Below are 25648 nucleotides of genomic sequence, written 5' to 3' on the forward strand. Positions count from 1 at the left end.
GGGGTGGAGCTCATGGGAGAGGTACGGTGGGGGCCTGACTAGGGATTGTCGCGGAACAGTGACGCCACTGGCTTTCGCGGGAAAATTTCGAATATTCAGACTCAACTGCGCCAGGTGACTCTCCTGCCTCCCCCTCCATCGCCCCAATTCATCCTTTATGTGTGAAGCATTTCTGTGTGTGTGACTGTGTCTGCGTGTTGTGTGGGATCCGTGTAAATATCGGCTTGGGTTTGTGTGTGTTGTGTCGGACAGGTTCCCCTGAGGGTAGGGGTGGAGAATGCGGACGTAAAGCGGCCCTCTTTCTGGTTCTTGGACTTTACTTTTGAGATCTTCCCCCATAGGCCCAAGGGATTGAGTTTCCCCCTACCACAGCTGGCGTTTCATAAATGCTTAGAATAGGAAAAAGGAAGAGAGGTTCTGAATGCTTTGAGATCCCCAAAGAAAGGTTAAATCAACAATCACTTAATAAGTGTCTAGTGTGTGCCTGGCGCTATGCCAAGAGTAAGGGAGCCAAGTGACAGGCCCTCAAGGAACAGACAATCTACTGGGTGGCACAGCATGCAAACAACTACGTTTAAACAAGATATAAGGAAACAACTAGTGGATAAAGCATAGGACCTGGAGTGACGAAGACTGGAATCCAGACCCAGAAGATACTTACTAGTTATAGGATACTGAGCTAGTCACTCTAGCTACCCCAGTTTTCTCATCCGTAAAATGAGAATAATAGCAACTCCCAGAGTTGTAGTGAGAAAAAAAATGAGTTAACTTTGCGGACTATATAAATACTATCTAGCTACTATAAATTGGAAAGCAATTGGGAGCAACTGGGTAACTCAGTGGATTGAGATCCAGGCTTAGAGATCAGAGGTCCTAGGTTAAAATATGACCTCGGACACTTCCCAGCTGTGTGACCCTGGGCAAGTAACTTGACCCCCATTGCCTAGCCCTTACCACTCTTCTGCCTATGAACCAATACCCAGTATTGATTCTAAGATGGAAGGTAAGGTTCTAGAATAAATAAATACATAAAATGAAAAGCAAATAAACAGAAACCATTTTCTATGTTAAGCTCCTACTAATTGCCAGATTCTGTTCTAATCCCAGGGGATATGAAAAGAGGCAACAGACAATCCCTGCCCTCAAGGAATTTACTGTAGGTGGGAAAAAGACCCCTACCCTCTTATACTTGATTGGATTTTAGTGATAGGTTTAAGATAATCAGTATTGTGATTCTAAAGTGATTCCTATAAATTCCATTATAATCTTAATACCATCAGTAAAATTCATGATTTTTACAAGAATTTCTTACTAAAGCATAAAAACTGCTTCTAAAGGGATATCTAACCCCTCCCTAAGTTTGTACTTCCCTTTATTATAAGATGCTGACTATCCCAATATGGCACAAACATCATGCACCCTTTCCTGTTTGAGAATAGCCATCTCTCCCCCCAGATCAGATGAGAGAGTCATTTGACTTGACTAAGTCATTAGTCTAAAGACTAATATGGGCTTTCCGAAATGAACTAACCAATCAGCTTTGTAATTGGGTAACTGTTTCTAAATAAGGTCTATATGATGTAATGTTTTGTGATCTTGTATGGAAATATTCATTTTGTCATATAAACCAGGTCCCCACCAGTCCGTTTTATACCCTTCTACTCCCCTATAGGACACAAATCTATTCTCTTCCCCAATGGATTGGATTGTTCTTCCCTATTTGGGTCAGTTTCAAAGCACGTAAGAGTTGAGTATTTCCTATCTCCAACCTCTTTACCCTTCCAGTGTATTGATGTTCTCCCCCCTCCCGCCATGAGCTTCTTTGTGACATATAAATTTACCCCCATTTGTTTCTTTTCCCATTTCTTTTAGTATTAACCTCTTTTTTTTTTAAGCTCTGGTTGTATATATATATGTGTGTATGTGTGTATGGGGTGCTTAGGGAGGAGTAGTATCTCTGGTATGGAGGGCTTGTTGTGCCCTCTTAGGGCAGCTCTCTAGCCTCTGACCCTCACCTGACACCCAGCTCTCACTTGTGGCTCCCAGTAGCTGCTAGCATGTGGCAGTGGCCACACCCCGGGCAACAGCTTCAACAGGCTGGCTAAACCTTGTGAGGGTAGCCATCGGGTCGTAGATCCCTGGTGAACTAAGGCTTTGCTCATCCAGCATGTGAAGACTGCTTTGGCTGAACAGAAGGAAGAAACCAATAAGAAGGTTCAATGGCTGAGAGGGTGATGCAGCAAAGCACTGTGGAGTGCTCAGGGCGTGTTGGAGCACAAAGGACAACATGGCCATCCAATGCAGCTGAGGAAGTCTCCAGGTGTAACGACTTTTTGTGCCAATGGGCCCAGGCTTCCAACGCCGAGAGAGTGGGACTGTCTCTGTGCATCGATTCTTCCACTTAAATCTCCTTCACGCACAAGTGTCTTTGTGCACACTCATCTACATCACAGATGAAAGTACACAAAGACAATCTTCATCCTCTGTTACCGAGAGACTACTACTACTATTACAGCTTGTCTCTTGCCAGGGTCCGACAATGTAATACATGCAAGAGAAAACTTTTATTGGAGGACTTGGCCCTCTTCCAATAAAATCTAACTTTCTACCTTGACTTGGAGAAATTTGGCTTTTTGACTTTATCTACCTAAATCATCTATGTGGAGTCAAAAAGCCAAATTTTCTATTTCACAACATTACAATTTAATGACCCTACAAAGACTGAGCCTTGAAAGAAATCTGAGAAGCCAGGAAGTGAAGACTGGAAGGGATGGGAGACAAACCAATGAAAATCTCAACTCTTGCTTTTTACCTGTGTGACCACTTCCCATATCTTCAGTGTTCTCATTTTTATAATAAGGGTATTGGACTATATTGACCCTTGCAGTCCCTCCCAGCCTTATCTCTGTGCTTTGAGATCCCTGAGGGACTAAAGCAGAATTCAATCCTACCGGACATGGAGAAACTTTGTATATGTGTCTTCTCTGTATGTTGTTGAGTCAAGGGGAATCTTAAGACTTCATTTGGGTCATTGGTTTTTTGAAATGTGCTTATTCTGTGGATTTAGGTTTGGGCAAAAGATCCTTTAAAGCAGGGGTTCTTCACCTTTTCTGGGTCATGGTCTCCACTGGTACTCTGGTGGGATAAATAGAGCCTGTTTTAGGTGAAAGCATTTGTTACCTATGTTCATAATTGAAGGAAATTATAGATTTCAGTTAGAGGTTAGTGAAAATAAAAATCTAATTTTTCTTTCCTGGCAGAGCTAAGGGACATCATGAAACTATATCCACAGTCTCCTATTGTCCTTAACCAAATTTTCTCAACCTTTTTTGTGTCATGGACCTCCTTGGCATCAAGTATGTCAAAATCTAGGGACCTCTTCTTAGAATATTGGACTTGAATGCATTAAACCATAGGATCACAAAAATTCTATTGAAATATAGTTATCAGCATATTTTAAAAATAAAGTAGGAAGTTCAGACTTAGACTAACTCCTGCTGTAAAGGAGGAGGTAGGATGCAAAAACAAAAATTCCGAAAAACCCAGAAAAGAGACTATTTAATGAGAAAATAAGCAGTGATTTTATTGATGCCTGGACTTTGTGAAGTGTAATACAGCACTTGACCAAATAAGATATGTGTGTGTGTAAATATGTGTTAGAATGTAAACATCTTGAAAGTAGAAATTCTTTCACTTGTACTTTTATTCTAAATGCTTGACATTGTATTTGATACATAGTAGGCACTGCATGATTGAATAACTCAATCAAATCAATAAACCAATTGAATTAGGTAAATATTGCTAGATGAAAAATAAACCACACAAGAGCGGTCTGGTCCATATTCAGTCTAGTCTCCCTCCTCACATTCACTTTTAGACAGCATTATATTGATATGATCACAAACAGATCTCTGCCCATTAATAATTTTCAACTCAGAAAATTCTTCCTTAAGTCTAGGAACTTCTTATTTAAATTCCTTATAGTGTATCTATATTTAAATCCATTTTGACTTGTTTAACCCTAGGTAAACATAGATGTGAGAGAGTGACAAAGCCCTATTTGTGAGGGTATGACTGTAACCCTGAGCTCTCAGAGACTATGGATGCTGAGAGTTCTAGCAGGCTTCAAGTAAGGTCCCAGCAATAGACTGCTTTTAGAGGACCAATCTATATATTTAAAAAGTTGTTTTATACAGACTTGTAATCAGTAGGCTGGGCATTTAATTTTACATTTTTTTTGGTTATAAACATCCCTAAATATTCCCATTTCTGACTCTTTGCATTATGATAAAATAAATTTAGTTCTATTGGCCTTTCTACATAAAATCATATGATTTTAGAATTTGAATTCTTAAGCCAGATTTCTCTTTAAACAAGTAAAGCCCCAGAAATGAATTAACATAAATGGAACAAGGGGGAAAGCTCCCCATATAGTTTCTATATGCCATGTAGGACATCTACAGATTATGGTTTCTGCCTTGCTTCAAAACACAAAAGCCTATTTAACCTGTTGATAAATAGTCACTTTATAATAATGTTTTCTGCTCCTTTAATTACAAGTATTTGTTTACAACCCTTACTGCTGCAGAATATTGACACAGACTGAAAATGGAAGCTTATATTCAGAATACGAGGGGGCCACCTTGTGGTGATTCTGCAGCAATTCAGAAAACTTAAATTGGACTCATGTTCAAGAATAGTTTTAAGATTTACAACTGACAGGGTATCTTTACAGATGAGAAAAGTGAGTCACAAAAGGATTAAAAAAATTGTCCAGAGGTAGTAAATAGAAGAAACATAGTTCAAATTCATGTTTCCTGATTTCCAGGGCCAGCCCTATTTCCATAACTCCATGTACAGGGTTGGAGACATTGAATTTTAAAACCAAACTTTATTTTCTAATGCATATTTCCAATTGAATTTAATTCTTAGGTTACCATGTTCAAAGAAATAACTTTTGAAACATTTTTTTCTTAAGATACCTGGAAGAGGTTATAAATAAGGTTATATATTCAAAACATAAATATTTTTTACATTTCTCATCAGTGACAAACACTGTGAATCTTGTATATGCCCAGGCCAAAATGAGTGAGTGCTGTAGCAGTTACTGAAGATTTCCTGGGCCCAGATAGATTTTATCTCCAGCATAAACAATGGCAAGTCAAGAATTTATTGTAAGTATTTAATTCTTTGATTTTACTCTTTCAGTATTTAATTATGTATTTCACAAATGCTCATAAAGATCTATTTAAAACAATCTCTTCTGTGTTTTTATAAAAAAAAGGTATTATATACTCCTCAAAAGATGAAGAAATCAAAAGTATGGCAAGATGGAATACTGAAGATCACTTTTTCAAGAAATAATGTAGGTTTCGGATAATCTATTAATGAGTCTAGAAGTTTAATTTTTTAATTCATATTCAAACATTAAGAAGTTATATAAGTTATAATGGATAGGCTCTTATTTGAATTTGAAAATCTAAGTATCACAGTGGATAGTTTGAAAATAGTCGAATCTCAATGAATATTTGATTTAATTTGTATTTAGAGGGGTAGTAACTAATTTTTTACTAACTGTGCCTTTGTGTGAATTCACAGTATTATATAATTTTCAAGGGGAAAAATCACAAGATGTTAATATTTAGCAGTTTTAAACAGCAATTCATATGTAGTGTAAGACACTTTAGGGCAGTGATGGTAAACCTTTTAGAGACTTGAGTGCCCAAAATACACCCTCATGCCACATGTGAGCAGCCTCCTTACCCCAGACAGGGGAGAAAGGAAGCACTCCCACTGGACTACTGGGCAGAGGAGCAGGTGATTTGAGAAATGTCCTCATGCACACAGAGAGGAGGAAGAGAGCAGCCCTCCCTGGCACATATGCCATAGGTTCACCAACATGATTTTAGAGGTATATATAAGTTCTATTGCCTGTAGAATGATATACAAATTCCTCAGTCTGGCTCCTATCTCACCTATGGGACTTCTGATACCTATACTAATAGGACAGTTTTTTTACTGTCAACCAAATACTCCATGCTTAATTCTTTCCTCTCCTTGTACCTCACATTCCATCTACACTCCCACTGTGTTTATTTTCTAAAATAGTACTACTTCCACAAAACTCACACCACCCATAAGCCCCATGCCAATTTTTCCCCTTCTCTGGAGACTTTTTAATACTTACTGCTTTGCATTTTTTTTAACTTATTGATAAATAAATGTGTTTATTTAGTCTCTTCCCAACTAGCTAGATTGCCAAATTTCATAAGGGCAATACCTTGATGTTTAAATATCTCCTTCAGGGCTTAGCAGAGTGCTAGAATAAATGATCAGTAAATTCTACCATAAATAAAGAATACAAACTGTTTAATATGTTAAATAGCCTTTGAAATATGACAAAGCCAAATAGTACATTCTTTGTGATTTTTAAAATAATTTTTAATTTCCTTTAGAGAATAATTTAAAGAATTATTAAAATGTTTTCATGTCAACTTTATTTTTTAAATGTCATTTTAATGCAGGCAACTTTATATGATGACAAAGGACAGTGCTTGGAGAGGTTTTTTTTGAAGCCACGTGAGGTATTTTAATATATATTTTTTTATTTTTCAAAGTCATTTCAGATATCACTTTGGAATAACCTTTATATGAAAATAGTTAATTCAAAGTAAATTTCTTTTTCATGTTTTCATTGTAAGCTTAACCATCACTAGGGGGAAAATACCCAAAATAATATACTAAATAAGGAATAAAATCTAAAATAAAATGGTAACATTTAACAAGATAGAACCAAATGACAATAACCAAAAATGTTTTTGTTCTGTCTTCAGAGGCATCTAAGGATTTCTGTTTTTTTCTTTCTTTGTTTTCTTTGTTTTTTTTAATAATTGTTTTCTGACATTTTGCAGTCCATGTTCTTTCCCTTGCTCCCATCCTTCCCCAAGATGGCAGATTATACATATGTTATCTTTCAATACATATTTCCATGTTCATCATGTGAAACAAGATGCATATTACTTATAGTAGAGAAAAATTCCTGGAGGAAATAAAGTGAAGAATGGCATGTTTCAGTCTACATTCAGATTCTGTTCCTTCTATAGTAGTAAATAACCTTTTTTATCATGAGCCCACTTAGTTTTTTTAAAAGATAATTATTATCATGTACATAATTCTGATTCATGTGCTTTTCCTTTGCTTCACTTTGTATGAATCCATATTTCTTTGTACACTCCATATTTATCTTTTTTTTAGAGTACCCTAATATTTCCTTATTTTAATACTCTGCTCATCTTTTCCATCTTGGTGGGTATAAGGTCACCATATGGTCATAGATTTAGAACTAGAAGGGCCTTAGTTCCTCTGCTACTATCTCCTCATTGAATAGATGAGGAAACTGAGACCCAAGGAGATGAAAATGATTTGCCAAGCAAGGGTCTCACTGACCCTTCACTTTCTCTCCTCTCATTATCTTCCTAATTCTTTACTGAATGACTTCTGACCTTATCATGCCACCCAAACTGCCCTCTCCAGTTACCAGTGATCTCTTAGTTACCAAATCCAATGGTCTTTTTTCAACCCTCATTTCCCTCAACCCCTCTGCAGCTTTGGACATTGTTAAGAACTCTCCTTTTTGATACTTTTCTTCTCTGGATATCTGGAATGCCACTCTCTTCTGGTTCTCCTACCTCTCTGACAGTTCCTTCTCTGTCTCCTTTGCTGGATCCTCCTCCAGAGCAAGTCTTCTAACCATGTGTGTCTCTCCTCAGCCCTCTTCTCTTCTTGTATCCTGCTTTACTTGGTGATCTCATCCGATGCCATGGATTTAATGATCATCTCTCTGCTGATGATTCACAAATCTCTTTCCTTCCCCAGTCTCTCTGTTTTCCTCCAATCTAATATCACCAATTGACTTTCACACATCTCAGACTGTTTGTCCATTAGACATCTCAAACTTTATATAGCCAAAACAGAACTCATTGTATTTCCCCCTAACCTGTGTTTGCCACCTCCTTGTCCTGTGCCTCCCTCTACCTTCTCTGTTACCACAGAGGGCAGCAGTCTGCCAGACCTGCCACCTAGGAGTCATCCTCACTACCTCTCACTCTCCCATATCCAATCTGTGGCCAAGGCCTGTTTATTTCCCCTCTGCAACATCTCTCAAATCTATGCCCTTCTCTTTCTCTGATGCCACCACCCCTCTAGTGCAGGCTCTCGTCACTTCAGATCTGGATAACTGCATTAACCTTCTGGTGGGCCTAAACCTGTGTCAGATAGCTCCCTGCTCCAGTCCATTGCCTATTCAGCTACTAAATTGATTTTCTTAAATCACAAAACTGATCATGTCACAAATCTACCCACCTTTTCAGCAAATGAATTCTAGTGACTCTCTATTGCCTCCAGAATCAAATATAGCATGTTCTGTTTGGCATTCAAAGCCCTTCATAACCTAGCCCCCTCCTTCCTTTCCAGTTTTCTTATACCTTACTCCCTAGCATGTTCCCTTCGATGCAGGGACACTGATCTGGCTGTTCCATGAACAAGATATTCCATCTGCTGTGGCATTTTCTCTGGCCATTCCCTATGCTTGGATCACTCCCTCCTGCACTCTGACTACTGATCTTCCTGGTTTCCTTTAAGTCCTAACAAAAATCCCACCTTCTACAAGAAACCTTCCCCCACCTCTCATTTTGATGTCTCCCTTCTGTGAATTATTTCCTATTGGTCCTCTATATAACTTGCTTTGTATATATTTGTTTGCTTGTTGTCTCCCCTATTAGATTATAAGCTCCTTAGAAACATAGAAAGAAAAACATGATTTATCACATGGTTATATGGGCCTATGATTTGGGGTTTTGGTTTTTGTTTTATTTTATATTGAAAATTTTATTTAATTAGTCAGTTTAGAACATTATTCCTTGGTTACAAGAATCATTCTTTCCCTTCCCTCCCCCCACCCCTTCCCATAGCAAATGCCCAATTCCACTGGGTTTTATATTTGTCCTTGACCAGATCCCATTTTCATATTGTTGATGTTTGCACTAGGATGATCATTTAGATTCTACATTCCTAATCATATTCCCCTCAACCCATGTGATCAAGCAATTGTTTTTCTTCTGTGTTTCTACTCCCACAGTTTTTCCTCTGAATGTGGATAGTGTTCTTTCTCATAATGCCCACCGAGTTGTTCAGGATCACTGAATTGCCACTAATGGAGAAGTCCATTACATTCAATTGTACCACAGTGTATCAGTCTCTGTGTACAATGTTCTTCTGGTTCTGCTCCTTTCACTCTACATCAATTCCTGGAGGTCGTTCCAGTTCACATGGAATTCCTCTAGTTTGTTATTCCTTTGAGCACATTAGTATTCCATCACCAACATATACCACAATTTGTTTAGCCATTCCCCAAGTGGAGGGCATCCTCTCATTTTCCAATTTTTTGCCACCACAAAGAGCGCAGCAATGAATATTCTTGTATAAGTCTTTTTCCTGGGGTTTTGGTTTTTAAAAAATGACTCTATTGCAAATATGAATAACATGGAAAGAGGTTTTGAGTAATAAGACATGTATAACCCAATGGAATTGCTTGTCAGTTCTGGGGAGGGGAGAGGGAAGAGAGAAGGGCGAGAACATGAATCATGTAATCATGGGAAAATATTCTAAAAAAAGGAAATAATGTGGAGAAAAATTGTTAAGGAGCTCAAAAAAAGATTTTAAGTTCCTGAAAGTGTAATAGAGGGTTAGTCTGGTGGTAACGAGAGAGAGGGAGAAAGAGTAGAGACCTCTCCTCTCAAAGCAGGGTTCAGGGGAGACAGCTGCTGTTTAACTTGGCTGAGGGGGAGTGAGTAGTTCCCCCTCTTCAGCCTCCCCTCAGCTTTGGCTGCTTACCCCAAACTGCCTCTTGACTTCCCTCTACTACTAATGTCTTTCCTCAGAGAGAGAGAGAGAGTTACTCTCCCCATCAAGCTGGAACTATTTCCCACTTACACTAGACTCAGTTGGGGAAAGAAGACAAACTTTATTCTAACCAGTCAATTTGGGAATAACACAGGGAAATGGCTGCGAGAAGTATTTTTGTGAGGAAAGAGGGAAAGGTGTCCCTATTCTAGCTACCCTTACCTCCCTCCTCAAGTTGGAGAATCCATACCTTGGCAGCCTTGGCCCCTGAGAGATTCAAGCTTGGATGTCCCTGGTCTTGGCCACCCTGGGCACCATCCAGACCCAGGGCACCAGGAGTTGTGAGGTGATCTTGTCAGCTGCTTGGTGTCTTCTCAAACTGGCCACTTCAGTAGGGAATCAGTGGGGGGTGGGGGGGAGGGTTTCCAATCAACAGGAGAAAGATGTAAGTCTTTCCTTAGGAGCAAAGTCTTGACCAGCCCTTTCCTTAGGCAGTCTCAGGATTGAGAGAGCTAACTGCCTCTCTCTGACAGAAAACTCTTCCTCCCCCAAGATTCCAGAACATCTCCTGGAGCTCCAGCAATTTCCCAGACTGTAACTCCAGTTCTACGGTTTGAAACCTCTATCACAGAAGAAAGGACAGTTTTTGATCTCTTTTTGTATTCCCAGTGCTTAGTGCAATAAGGGATTATTTGAATGATAAATGATAACTAAAGATCAGGGCTGTTAATCTTCCTTCCTCCCTTCCTCCCTTCTTCCTCCCTTCACCCCTTCTTTTCTCCTTTCACACTCCCTTCTTCCCTTCCCCTTTCTGATGAATCTTCTCTTGATTTCTTTAAATCAACTCAGGGTGAGTTTATGATGTCTCAAATAAAATACTCTTTCTCTTCTCTAAATTAAATAAGGGGTTTATTGGGGAAGAAGGGAAAGATAAGAAATGAAAGGAAAGAGGATTTGGGATTTCCCTAATACAAGAATAAGTCTTAGGTTGGAGGATGGTGGGATATAGTTCAATTTGAGAAAAAAAATGGGCTGACAGGTCTGAAAGTTCAGTCACTATAGGCAAATCAGAGAGAGCTGGACTTTTGTCTTTCCTTCTTCTGTCTCCCAAAGCCAAGAGACCCTTTCTGTCTTCAAGGCTAAAAACAAAAGAGACCACAGACTTCTTTCTGTCTTCAAAGCCAAAGACCTCAGACTTCAGTTGGTCTGATCTTTTCTTCCAACCATTTCTCCAGGTCAGATTCTAAAAGAATGTTCTCGTTTGAATGACAGGTCAGCAGTCTTAGCTATTGCATCTTGGTTGCAGGCTTTTCCATTTTCTTATTTCCACACTGCTACATTACATACTATCATTAGTACAGTGCCTATCACATTGTAAGTGCTTAATAAATAGATAAGGACTAAAACATAAGTCCTCTTGCCTCCAAATCCAACCCTTTATTCTCTCTGCAATCCAGATCCCTCTTTAAGCTTGTCTTAATCTGCATATCTATGATTAAGGAATTTTCTTTTTTTTTATGTGGTTACTAACTTTTTTAAGTTTTCTTTTATACTGAAGATCAGGGGCAGCTAGATGGTACAGTAGATACAGCAATGGCCCTGAAGTCAGAAAGGTTCATCTTCCTGAGTTCAAATCTGATCTCAGTCACTTACTAGCCATATGACCTTGGACTTAACCTTGTTTGCCTCAGTTCCTCAAAGCCTCTTCAGTATCTCTGCCAATAAAACCACAAATGAGTTCATGAAGAGTCAGGCATAAATGAAATGACTGAACAACAACATAACATGAGGACAGTAGTTCTAAAAGAGTAGAGTTGGGGACCCCTGGGTCCCTGAGACTCTTTCAGAGAATCTGCAAATAAAAATATTTTCATAATAATACCAAGATGTTTTACTTTCTAATATAGTAAATATCAGTAGTGTTACAGTTAAAAGAGTGGTTGCCTTAAAACTGGGACCATGAAAATATGGTTTTAAGACTTTGAATTGCCAAAACTGTAAAGATAATTTTTAGTGTCTTGATTTTATATTAAATTTATTTTTAATATATTATATTATATATATATATATTATATATATATATATATATAATAAAGTAGTCGCCATGGGAAAATTCCCAAATATTAAATACCCAAATCAGCTGGGCTTTTATGGAGATTTTAATTAATACAAATAAGGAATTAAGGAAAGGGAGAGAGTAAGAGGAAATAATGAGAAAAGGGCTAGGCCAGCCTAGGCTTAAGCCTTAAGAAAGAGATCACTCAGTCTTTTATCAACTCACCGCAAGATCCTTCCAAGCAAAACTCTAGTGTTCAGAGAGACCCTCCAGTATAGCTCAGGAAGCTGAACTAAGTTCAGCCACTGAGAGAGAGACCAGTCTCCAATTCAGCTCCATAGCTGAATTCACTTCAGAGGCCTTTCTGACCTCCTTTTAAAGAGAATTTTCTCCTATGTCACCTCTCCTAAGTTTTCACATCTACCAATCACAGTAGATGTTTTTCAAAGGACTGACCATTCTTAATTCACACCTGAGTAGACTAAAACTTTTGAGTAATTCACACCTGTTATCACCTTCTCTGGGTAGACTAAAACCTCATACCTCTTGCTAAGTTTGTTTGAACTTTTAGTGATTAATTTGGCCTTCATAGGTACTTAGCACCTTTTTGTATTAGATCTAAAAATAGACCCAGCTTAAGGGTTTTAGCTTTACTTTAAGTATGGGTTAAGTACTTTTCATTGTTCAGTAAGGAGTTCACAACTTTATCTTCCCCTAAAGTATGCTTAAGTATGGGTGGAGTAATATTAGAGTTCTCACATTCCTGATCAAGTACCTTCATTGTTTAAAATGGGGAATGGTCTTAACCAAATGTGGCTATAAGCTATTGTACAGTTTTGGTGGCGAGTTTCCAACTTTATCCTCTTAGAAACCTCTAATCTTATTCAGAGACCTAGAGGTGAGGATTTTAAACTCCCCCTGGCACAGGCCAGGCAGGAGAAATCCTATATCCTCTTCCCCCCTTCTCCTTAAATTCCTTCCCTCTATATTAATTAAATTACCATAAATTTCAGATTGATTTGGGTATTTTATTTGAGATTTCCCTTGGCGACCAATTAAATCTAGATTTAAAGTCACAACCCTAAAATTATCTTTATATCTGATAGACTTACTCCAAATATTTCCACCATCCTATTTCTTTTCTCTATAGAGATATTGTTGAAAAGTACATTTCCAGCAATACAATGATTTGGGACAAATCCTGAAAGATTTATGACAGGAAATGCTCTCCATCTCCAGAAAAAGAACTATTACAGTCAGGTAGACATGCTATCTTTCACATCAGTGTATTTATGATTTTATCTGGAGTTTTCATTTTGTCTAAGTGTACTCTTAAACAGTGACCAATATGGAAATACATTTTGCATGATAATAAAATTGTAATAAAAGAACAATGGGGGGAAACATGGAGGCAACTGGGTTTCTCAGTGGATTGAAAACAGGCCTAGAGAAGGTTGGTCCTAAGTTCAAATGTGGCCTTAGACACTTCCTAGCCATGTGACTCTGGGCAAGTCACTTAACCCTCATTGCCTAGTCCTTACCATTCTTCTGCCTTAGAACTAATACACAGTATTGATTCTAAGATGGAAGGTAAGGGTTTAAAAACAACAACAAAATATAATTCTAGTAGATGGCTATTACTTTATGTGGATGCGTTGCTCTCATCTTTTTAGCTTCTATATTACTGCAGCAGACAATCAATTTCATAAACGTTTTTGTGTACTGTTAAATTAGACCATGTTTCTATTCAATCAGGTATTCATTTTAGGTATTAAAACAACATGTTTCTTTTCACTAAACATTAAGCAATCTACTATGTGTCAGTTATTGTGCTAAGGACTGAGTATTGTCTTAAGTTTTAAAGACCATAAATATTTTTAGGTCAATTAAAGTAACAATAAATTTTATTTTTTTTCCTGTTAAACATTATTTTATTTGGTCATTTTCAAACATTATTCATTGGAAACAAAGATCATTTTCTTTTCCTACCCCCTTCCCCAACTCCTCCCATAGCTGACACGCGATTCCACTGGGTATCACATGTGTCCTTGATTCGAACCCATTTCATGTTCTTGGTATTTGCATTAGAGTCTCTCCTCAATCATATCCCCTCAAACCCTTTAGTCAAGCAATAGCTTTTCCTTGGTGTTTTTACTCCCACAGTTTGTCCTCTGCTTGTGGATAGTTTTTTTTTTTCTCCTAGATATCTGCAGATTGTTCAGGGACAGTACCATGTTTGTGTCATTAAATGAATTAGGTAGAACTCCTTCTTTGCTTATGTAAACCTTAAAATTTCTTAGACTTATGAATGTTGGAAATTTCACCATTGGAATGTGAACCCCATTGGCAAGGGAGGTTCCTCCTCCTCCCTTCTTAAGATTACTTTAGGACAGAAACCTTTTGCTGAACAATGGAAAGGGCTGCAGCATAGATCAAAATTTAATTATTCCAATCTCCACCCTACTCAGGGTAATAGGATTTAGGAAGGGCTGTAGCAAAGGATCAAGATTTAATTATTTGAGAATATGACCTTCAACAGACATGTGCAAAGCCACAGACCTCTGGGCGGTCCTGGGTTAAGTTAGAGCCACCATTGGCACAGGGAAGACATGGACAGTGATTGGTAGATGTGAGAACTGAGGGGAGGGAACTTGGATGGTTTCCTTAAAGACAGCGGGGTCTGAGGACTAGGTGTGGTTGGTTGGAGAGGTGCTCTGAGAAGCTTGCTCTGAAGGAAGCTGGAGGTGGAGGCCCCTGAGACTGTTTCTCCATTTTGGTCACGTGAGTGATAGGGACTGATCTCTTTCCTTTGCCTCAGCTATCTAAGGGCTTGGGCCTTTGGCCCAGCCTAAACAGAGGGGGTATTTAAGCCCTATTCCCTTCTCTCCCTTTTCTCTCTCCCTCTCTCTCTCTATCTCTAATACCTTTCTTCCTCCTGTTTGTAATTAAACTCCATAAAAGGTTGACTGCTGACTTGAGTTTTCATTTAGGAATTACATAGCTGAATTCCTTGGCGACCTTAAATTAATATATATCAGTCTTTTAAAGTGATTTCCTTGTCACACTTATTCTGTCAAATAATTTGTTTAATATTGGGATTAGTTGTTCTTTGAATGTTTGATAGAATTCATTTGTGAATCCATCTGGACCTGGGGATTTTTTCTTAGGGAATTCTTTGATGGCTTGTTCAATTTCTTTTTCTGATATGGGGTTGCTTAGGTAATTTATTTCTTCCTCTTTTAGTCTAGGCAATTTATATTTTTGTAAGTATTCATCCATATCACCTAGATTGCCATATTTGTTGCCATATAATTGGGCATAATAGTTTTTAATGATTGCTTTAATTTCCTCTTCATTAGAGGTGAGGTCTCCTTTTTCATCTTGGATATTGTTAATTTGGTTTTTTTCTTATCTTTTTTTTAATTAGACTGACCAGTACTTTGTCTATTTTATTTATTTTTTCAAAGTATCAGCTTCTAGTCTTATTTATTAAATCAATAGTTCTTTGACTTTCAATTTTATTAATTTCTCCTTTGATTTCTAGGATCTCTAATTTAGTCTTCATCTGAGGATTTTGAATTTGTTCGCTTTCTAATTTTTTAATTTGCATGCCCAATTCATTGACCTCTGCCCTTCTTAATTTGTTAATATATGAACTCAAGGATATAAATTTCCCTGAGTACTGCTTTGGCTGCATCCCATAGGTTTTGAAAGGATGTCTCATCATTGTCATTTTCTTCAATGAAGTTACTAATTGTTTCTACGATTTGTTCTTTAACTAACTTGTTTTGGAAAATCATATTGTTTAATTTCCAATTAATTTTTGATTTACCTCTCCATGTTCCCTTACTAATTATTATTTTCATTGCATTTTCATCTGAGAAAGTTGCATTTATTATTTCTGCTCTTTTGCACTTGTTTGCAATGTTTTTATGCCCTAATACATGGTCAATTTTTGTGAATGTACCATGTGCTGCTGAAAAGAAGGTATATTCATTTTGTCCCTATTTATTTTTCTCCACATGTCTACTAACTCTAATTTTTCTAAGATTTCATTCACTTCTCTTACCTCTTATTTATTTTTGGTTTGATTTATCTAGTTCTGATAGAGGAAGGTTAAAATCTCCCACTAGTATAGTTTTTCTAACTATTTCATCCTTGAGCTCCTCTAGTTTCTCCTTTAGAAATTTGGATGCTATGCCATTTGGTGCATACATGTTGAGTACAGATATTTCCTCATTGTCTATACTGCCTATTATCAGGATGTAATTACCTTCCCTATCTCTTTTAACTAGATTTATTTTTACTTTGGCTTTGTCAGATATCATGATTGCGACTCATGCCTTCTTTTTGTCAATTGATGCCCAATAGATTTGGTTCCACCCCTTATTTTCACCCTATGCATATCTACCTTCCTCGTGTGTGTCTTGTAGATAGCATATGGTAGCGTTTTGGATTTTAATCCACTCTGCTATTCGCTTGCATTTTATGGGTGAGTTCATTCCATTCACAATCAGAGTTATGATTACTAGCTGTGTATTACTCAGCATTTTGATTTCTACTTCTGATCCTGCCTTTTCTTCTTTCACTATTTCCTTCTACACCAATGTTTGTTTTTAATCAGTCCCCCTAGTTCTCACCCTTATTTTACTTCCCTTTCTACCCCCTTCCTTCTTATTCCCCCCTTATTTTCCCTGTAGTCTTTCTAAAAATTAACCTCCTGCCCCCTCCCTCCCTTGTACTGCTTCCCTCCCCACCAGTCCATTTGTTACCCTTCTACTCCCCTATAGGGCACAAATTTATTCTCTGCCCCAATGGATTGGATTGTTCTTCCCTCTTTGGGTCAATTTCAAAGTACCTAAGAGTTGAGTATTTCCTATCTCCAACCTCTTTACCTTTCCAGTATATCGATGTTCTCCCCCCTCCCACCATGAGCTTCTTTGTCACATATACATTTACCTCCATTTGTTTCTTTTCCCATTTCTTTTAACATTAATCTTTTTTTAAGCACTATTTATATATATATATATATATATATATACATATACACATGTGTATGTATTTATGCATGCATATATCTATATGCCTATTTATGTCTTGTCCTTTCATCCTATACAGTTTGTCACTGTTCCCTCTAAGTGTACTTCTTTTTGCTGCCCAGGTAATAACAACAGTTTTTAAGAGTTACCAATGACCTCTTTTCTTATAGGATATACATATCATTTTAACTTATTGAGTCTCTTAAAAAATTTTTGTTTTGTTTTGTTTTTCATTTTTCCCTCTTTTTTAATTACCTTTTGATGATTCTCTTGAGTTCTGTGCTTGGACATCAGATTTTCTGTTCAGGTCTGGTCTTTTCTTTATGAATTCTTGGAATTCTTCTATTTTGTTGAAGGACCACACTTTCCCCTGTAAGAATATAATCAGTTTTGCTGGGTAGTTGATTCTTGGTTGTAGACCTAGTTCCCTTGCTTTCCGGAATATCATATTCCATGCCTTTCGGTCCTTCAGTGTGGATGCAGCCAGATCCTGCTTTATCCTCACTGTGGTTCCATAGTATCTGAATGACTTCTTCTTGGCAGCTTGTAATATCTTTTCTTTGGTCTGATAGTTCTTGAATTTGGCTATAACATTCCTGGGTGTTGTCAGTTGGGGATTAAGTACAGGAGGTGATCTGCGGATAATCAATCTCCACTTTTCCCTCTTGTCCTAGAATATCGGGGCAGTTTTCTTGGATAATTTCCTGTAGTATTATGTCCAGGCTTTTTCTTTTGTCATGGTCTTCTGGTAGACCAATGATTCTTAAATTGTCTCTCCTCAAAAGATTTTCTAAATCCTCTGTTTTGTGAATGAGATGCTTCATATTTTCCTCAATTTTTTCATTCTTTTGGTTTGTTTATAGTGTCCTGCTGCCTTGTGAGGTCACTTAATTCTAGTTGTTGTATTCTGGTTCTTTAAGACTGGATTTCATCCCTTGCTTTTTGGTCATCCTTTTCATTCTGGTCTGATTTTCTTTGGAGGTCGTCTTTCATCTCCTTTGCCTCATTTTCCAGCTGGTTGATTTTGGCTTTCAAGACACTATTTTCTGTTTCCAGATGATTTATCTTAGTTTTTAAGTTCTTTAACCAATTGTCTTCAGCCTCTCTTAATTGTGTTTTGAATTGCATTTTGAGTTCTTTCAAAGCCTGTATCCAATTCATTGGGATTTCTGATTTTTCCTTTGATGATCTCCCTCTGACCCCCATTTCATTCACTTTTTGCTCGTTACCTGTACAGAAGCTGTCTATTGTAATTTCTTTCTTCTTTTTCTGTTGTTTGCTCATATTTACCCCTTCTTTGCTCCCTGCATTTGTCTGTACTCATGCTCCTCTCATTTCTTTTGGTTTTGGGGCTGTCAGTCTCCCCTCTTGGAGCTTTGTCAGATCTCTCGGTACAGTCTTTGGGGGAGGAATGTTGCCTTCCCTGTCCTCTAGAGGCTTTCAATCGGATTAAGTTCAACTGGTTTGGGTTGCATGTGCTCCGAGGCCGAAGACTCCTGGAAGGCTGGAGCCAAAGGGAAGGTCTCAGCTGCCCAGGCTCTCTCCAGTTCTCTCTGGCTGTTTCTCCTCTGCCTGGATTCCATGCTCTGAGCCTGGCACAGCACTGTCCAAGGTACACCCTCTAGACCAGTGCCTCTGCCCGCCCAGAGGTTCCTGTCCTTGTGGGAGGCCCTAAACTCTAGGGGGGTAGCGGTCCTGGCCTCTCTGAGCTCTGAGGACTCCTGATGGGATTAGGTTCAACTAGGTTGATCTGGATGTGCCCTGAGGCAAAATCCTCCAGTGAGACTGGAGCCAGATGGAAGGACCCATCCACGGGGCTGCAGGCTCTTTGGTCTCTCTGTGGCTGCTTCCCTGCTGCCTGTGTTGGATGCTCTGAGCCTAGCCCAGCCCTGCTCATAAGGTACACTCTTCAGACCATCACCTTTGCCCACCCAGAGGTTCCTACTGCCACTGGGGGCTCAGCGCTCTGGGTTGGGGGGGAGGGGCCATGGGACCTTCCTTTTGCCTTCCCCTTAGACCTGAGTGTTCTCAGATTCCGGCTTTTTGGGGGGGCATACCTTTTGAATTGAGTCCAGAAGGAGGGTTCCCCGCCTCTGTCCTGTTGTTAAGTTTGAATTTCAATCCCCTAGGAGCATTCAGTTTGTGATCAGTAAGGAAGGGTTTTCAGAAGTTTGAACTTTTGCTGCTTCTAACCGCCATCTTCTAACAATAAATTTTAAAGCAATCTTTAATAACTTATAAAACAAGTCAATCAGTCAGAGAATATTTATTAAGCATCTATTATCATCATTATAGCTATTTCTATAATCGTTATTTCTGTAGTTATTATTAAACTGCATGTTATTTCTGATTGCCTTGAAAAAAGTTCTACACTCTATCATTCTGTGGCCCTTCTCACAGAATTGGCAGGTAATGGATCAATAGTTAGATTCTTAGAGAGTTTGGTTGAGTATCATGCCCTTTTTCCAGTTTAACAATCTTATCTGTTAAATATGTCAATTGTTTCTCAATTTTCTCCATGAGATCATTAGTCTCTTCTTCCTTTTCTTTGTTTCCCTTTGAAACATATAGAGAGCAGTTATTCGTAATTCTTCAAGATCCATTTGAGGCCACCTTGGGCAATGAGTTCTAAAATAATCCCATATCACTTTGAAAGAGTTATTGACAAAGTGCCTTCTAATTTGTATTATGCAATTTTCTTTAGAAAGGTCAAAATCTAGGTATCGACCCCCAAACTCAATTATTTTGTCCATGAATCTGGAGGGTGTCTCTTCCTCACTTTGCTTAATTCTTTCAAATTCTGTCCACTTATATGGGCTGTCACACTGCTAAATGGTAGGGTTACAAAGGCACTCTGTTAAATGATAGGGATACAAAGAAGTAAAAATAGCCCTTGCCCTCAAGGAGCTCACAATCAAATGCCAAATTTTTAAGTAGAGGAGTGATTTATGTCATCCCTATTGAAGTAGAATTTTCAACATGTATGTAATATGTGTACATTTTGATAGTAAAATATATAATTGAGCTGTAATTTCTATTATTCATACATAAATTTATATTTTTATGGCATTTAGGAGAAGCTGCTATTTTGTTTATTGTTTCCAGTTTGCATATTGAACATTTATGATAACAAATATATATGTTTTGGACTTTTTATTCTCTAAAATGTAGGTGAAACCTGGAGATGATTTAGAAAGTGACAGATATTTAATCACAGTTGAAGATGTAAAAAATGTCGAAAACATCCCTAGTAATTCAGAAGTCAGAATGGAAGTACCAAAATTGAATGTGCAAGAATTGGAACCTTCTAACAAGCCAAAACTGTGCCTACGCATTGGTTTAAAAAGGAAGTTTACTGTAAGTTTTTCTACTTAAAATAAGAAATCAGAATGTATTTATAAAACCTTGGATATGACCAACAGAGCTTGAGGCTATTAAAACTTATATTTATTTCATTGATTATTTTCATTGGTGTTAGGAGCTTCCATTGAGAAATTTCTAAACCAGTGCAAATAAAATTTTGTGTGTGTGTGTGTGTGTGTGTGTGTGTGTGTGATTTATATTCTTAAAGAGTGGTCAGAGGCAGTTGGAGGTTAAGTACGTTGCCTAAGGTCAACTTTGCCAATTTGTTTCAACAGATTGAATTTAAGTCTTCTTTACTCCATACTGTAACTCACCGCTAGGAGATTCCAAGAGAAAAAAAAATATTATTATCTGACTGAATTGATATTTATATTTTAATATACTTAGCTCAGTAAGTTGTAACTAGCTGATATCACGAGTAGAAGAAAGTGTTGGACTTAGAGATAGGAAGATCTGAATTCCATCCAATCCCTGACACTAACTGGGTGACCCTGGGCAAGTCACTTATTCTCTCAGCCACAATAACTTCATCTGTAAAATTGGGATAGTAATTGTTTCACAGAGTTGTTGTGAGGAGATAAAATCTATAAAGGACTCTACACATCTTAAAATATACTAGATATATTATTTTGTTCTTTAAAAGAGTGAAAACATGTCTTTTCCATTTCCAAATCACTTAAAATTCTCTGTAAAAGTATGATACAACTAATGTTATTTTCCTGTGTTTAGGGATTCCAAGGACCACGTCAAGTACCAAAAAAGATGGCAACCAAAGAAAATGATGGATCAGCAACATCACTTCTATCTAAGGAGTCTTGTCCTACCTTTTCTCCTCTGTTCTACTGTACACCTCCATTGTTTTCTACCACTGGAAAAAAAGATAGATCCTTAATTATGCCATTAGATTTTAACAGTGTTGTTGATTATAAGAATAGCGACACAAATGATGTGTCTATCCCCTTACTTCTCTCTACCACATCCATCAATTCTAATCAAGAAGGGTTGAGTGAAGAAGATGATCATTCTTTTCTCAATTCTGTAACTAAGAAATCAGATATCTCAGTGGAAGAAGATTGTCTGACAAACAGGGGCTCAACCACTTCACAAAATATCAGGAGCAAAGAACAGATTTTAGCACTCCTAAAATCCAAATCTACTCCTACTTCGGAAGTTATAGAATATTTTCCTCCTGGACATTTAACAGAAGAAATAAAAAACTCTCCTAGGGCACAGTGCATAATAGGAAGGGAAGAAGAGATTACTGAAGTCAACAGCACAAAAAATATGTCCCACCAGTATCATTTAGAAAATAATGCAAACAAAAGAAGCCGCTGGGATATTTATTTACCAAAGAGCTTATCTACAAGTTTGGATGTAAGTGATACCAAAGGAAAATCTGAGGACCAGGATGACAATTTAAATTTGGATTTGAAAGGTCCTTTTGAACAAAAGGAGATGAATCTCTTTGCAGTAGATTCTAAAAAGAACGTTGAGTATAAGACAGATGATCAAATAGATAATGATGACCAAACTACCTATAATCAGAAAATACATTTTCAAGTATCTTCATCCTCTGAAAGTGAGCTGGGAGCAAACTTACCAATTGTCTATAGCAATGATGAACATCATTACTTATCAGAATCCAAGACTGAAATGCTTTTCAATGATGATTATACAAAGTCTATAACAGGATCTCTTTTCACTAAGCAGTATGTGCAGGAATTAAATAAAACTGAAATACCAGAAAAGGAGAGCCACTTAAAGCTCTCTTTTCAACCAGAATGGGAATATTCACAAATACAAAGAGATCCTTCTTGCATAAGTAATAATCTGGAGACATTGGTTTCTGAAAGTAGAGCTGAAGATGAAAATATCAAAACTAATATGGATTTGAATAGTAAACCAGAGCCATTTTTGGAGGTAACTTTCAATCTGGACAATTTTGATATTAGTGATACTGAGGAAGAATCACAAAACAGTATCTTTCCCTTGGATTCTGAGCATTGGCTGAAGAAAATTTCATCTGAGAACAAAACATATGTTGAAAGGAAATTTGAGGTTAAGGATAACAGTCAAGAAGATGATAGTGAACATTTGTCACATTTGAGAACAGTTAATTCTAGTCCTCCAGCAAAATTTCCCATTATGAAAACTCCATCTTCCCAGATTTGTACTAAAACTTTGTTAGGTTTTGATAGAATTGGTAAAGATAATGAAGCATCTTTCCTATTTAACTCAAATCTTCCTGAAGTTGAAAACATTGAAGAAGAAATGTCAAATTTTGAAACATTAAGCAGAGGGATCAGTTGTGATTCATCCTCAAAGCAGACCGATGATATATTGGTATGTGGTAGTGGACACTGTAATGGATCTGTTCCCCAAACCAATACTGATTGTGATCATGTCTCACCTCAAAGTAAGTCCAAAAACATTAAAACAACTTTACATATGCTTTCTCTATCAAGCATAGGTATGACTCAGACTTTGGAAACTAATATGCAATTTACTAAAGACAATGGACACAATTGTATTTTAGGAAATTACTTGCATGATGGACCATTGCCAGTTAAGAATGATAGCTCACTACTTTTAAATACTGGTCAGAATCATCATTCTGATTCTGAATGTAACATATTTGATGTATCAGGCACTCAGACTTCTGATAACTTTTGGGAAAAAAAGCAACCTATTTCCAAAGAAGTAGGTGTGTATGAATTTGAAGATACAGGAAGTATGGAGAGTATGGAAAGTAAGATACAAACTAACAAAGAATGCAGAAAATATCAGGACAGTGCTGGAAATTCCTTTGGACTTTCTGAATTAGTTAACAGCATTTCCCTTTTAAGGTCCTTATCTGAACATAGTACAGCTTTGGAAAGCTTAGAAAAGTTGAAAGAGAGAAATCCTGATATGAAACGTCATAGATTTCAGCTAATTGACAAGCCAGTTAAAAGCACAGAAGGTTAGAATTATTTCCTCATATGTTTGGGAATAATGCTCCCTATTAATAGAATAAATGCATAAATAAAGTGAAAATGTTTGCTTAGGTATTTTTCATTTCCTTGGAAGAACATATCTAATATGACTTCTTTACAACTTCTTTCTGAATCACTTAAAAAATTGTAAATCATAGGCATGGGAATTTAGCAGAAATGGGAGAATGTAAGACTAATGAATCTAATTTTGGAGCTAGGCAATATGTTAACTAGAAAATAAAAATTATATTTTGTTAAGTAATGTGTAAATAATGAAAAGATTTAAGGCCACATCTATCCTTGAGAAAACCGGATGATTTTCAAAATTGTACAGCATTGTAGTGATAGCAAATAATTTTAAAATCTACAGTTTGATCTGTTGCTTTCACATCCAAGGGAAGAAAATGTTGGGTTTTTTTTTCTTGTCTATACATTCCTCTAAAGTATTTTCAAGTTAAAAGAGTTAAGTGATCTTTACTAAGAGGGGAAAATTGGGAGAAATAGGGCAGACAAGAGAGGAGACTGCCATGTAACATGGTAAAAGTCCACAATTCTTCAATTTGGATTTTTTAAAGTATATTTGAATTTAAAAAATTTTTTAAAGGATTTTTGTGAAGAATCCAAAATAAGAATACTTTAATCAGTTGCTTGATTGAAGAGCAGGCTAAAATCGCCAAAATAAAAAATTCTTCACACATAAAAAATGCATTGCATAATGGAAGAACTTGTACGTGAAATCATTGTTAACAGATGGTGTTAGGTTATTGTGGATCCTAATTTAGATTTTATTTATTTTTTCTTCTTTGTTTTGTTGCATTAAAAAGAAATTGTTATGCAGTCTCTCAAATAGAACTAAAATTGACAAGACTTCCCAAAACACATCTAGAATATTAACTATGGCATTATAATACTCCCAAATCTGAGACTGAATTTAAAGATTGGTTTAGTGTTATCATCCACAGATGACTGGGTAAAGTAGAAACCATTAGAGGTTTTACATGATGTTAGAATGATGCTGGAAGTTTCTCTGGATAGCTTCAATTAGCAAACCAGTAATTTTTATGGGTAATAGCTGCTGATCCAACTGGATAAACAAATCAGTCAATTATACGTATGTTGACCTTTCTAAGCTGAATGCTGTGATTTGTTAAATTTGTCTTGTTAGGGGTTATTAGTACATCAGCAATGCTGTTATTTTTTTTTTAAGAACTTCAACTCATTCCACAGAAAGAATAAACCCAAATGGAATGAGTCACATTGCAAGGCTTTTCATTTTGATTTGCTAATAGCCCCTAATGAAATATCAAGGAAGCAAAACTTTAGTTGGGAAATACAAGATGAACCAACTTGTTGATAACAGTGTTGATTATTAGTCAGCAGGGGGACAGTAAATATTATAACCAAAACACAATCTTTACATATCTAGAAGAGGTAACCAGATGCTATTCTACATAGATGGATATGGCTTGTAAAAAATTGGAAATATTAAAATCTTATTTATGTATTGTGAAGAATAACCATATTAAAATAGCTATTTCAAAATGTTCCATTAGGAATCCTCAATTTTGGTAGCAGTGCATTAGAAGATTGATACTATTTTGTAATTTTAAATAATTTATGTTCTTCAAAATGAAAATGAAAAAATATGGTAAAGGAAAACAGATGTTAAAGAGAAACTAAATTTGGCCAGAGAAATACTATAAAATCATAAAGATATATGATGTGATAAATTTGAAGGAATTTCATGATTGAACTTAGTTTTCATTTTGGAAAAATTATAAAACTTGATCTATTAACCAGCAGAAAAAGATTGGTTTTTGATGGTTTAAGTAAATTTATTTGAAAAGAAATGACTTCTGAAACAATTTGGAATAACTGAATTTATTTTTTAAAAAGCACAAATGATTAACTCAAAGCCATTTTGCAGATTAGTAGGGAATTCATTTTTTAATTTAGTTGGTACTTGTTATAGTCTTTCAACTACAGTAATCCCTGGTCAGAAGTGTTTTACAATAGCTTAGATAATGTCAATTTAGAATTTAATTTTGCTGAAAATTTAGATTTGATGTAATAATTTTTTAGTATGTCACAGGAATGATGCCAAATATTAAAGTTAATTTATTTAATTTTTGCTAATTTTGTTTCTAGATTTAAAAAAGAAAATTATGGAATCAGAAACAGGAGTCTTAAATATTGAAGCTTGATATCAGAAATAACTTTTTTTTTCTTTTGTCATGACTAATATAATCATTTTCCTGAAGTTGTAGTAAAAACTAAAATTTCACATTTTTCTCATTTGAGGAAAGAAATTTAAA

The 25648-nt window shown here is 36.7% G+C and overlaps 1 protein-coding gene across 5 annotated transcripts in view; it reads left to right on the top strand.

Annotated features, from left to right (window-relative positions):
* Positions 1-6: 6 nt before the first annotated feature.
* Positions 7-25648, top strand: part of ZGRF1 (zinc finger GRF-type containing 1) — a 102915-nt gene continuing 77273 nt past the window's right edge. For 2 of the 5 annotated variants that reach the window (XM_056803059.1, XM_056803061.1), the window contains exons 1-6: positions 11-114; positions 5047-5174; positions 5285-5365; positions 6525-6584; positions 20167-20352; positions 21088-23320. In XM_056803059.1, coding sequence (XP_056659037.1) covers positions 5154-5174; positions 5285-5365; positions 6525-6584; positions 20167-20352; positions 21088-23320 — 2581 coding nt within the window. In that variant the 5' untranslated portion in view covers positions 11-114; positions 5047-5153. Of the gene's footprint in view, positions 115-5046; positions 5175-5284; positions 5366-6524; positions 6585-20166; positions 20353-21087; positions 23321-25648 lie in introns of all 5 variants that reach the window. The other 3 variants (XM_056803063.1, XM_056803062.1, XM_056803060.1) reach the window with 3 other exon arrangements.

The sequence above is a fragment of the Monodelphis domestica genome, chromosome 6 (genome assembly GCF_027887165.1).
Source record: "Monodelphis domestica isolate mMonDom1 chromosome 6, mMonDom1.pri, whole genome shotgun sequence".
In the NCBI taxonomy this organism is placed as follows: domain Eukaryota; kingdom Metazoa; phylum Chordata; class Mammalia; order Didelphimorphia; family Didelphidae; genus Monodelphis; species Monodelphis domestica.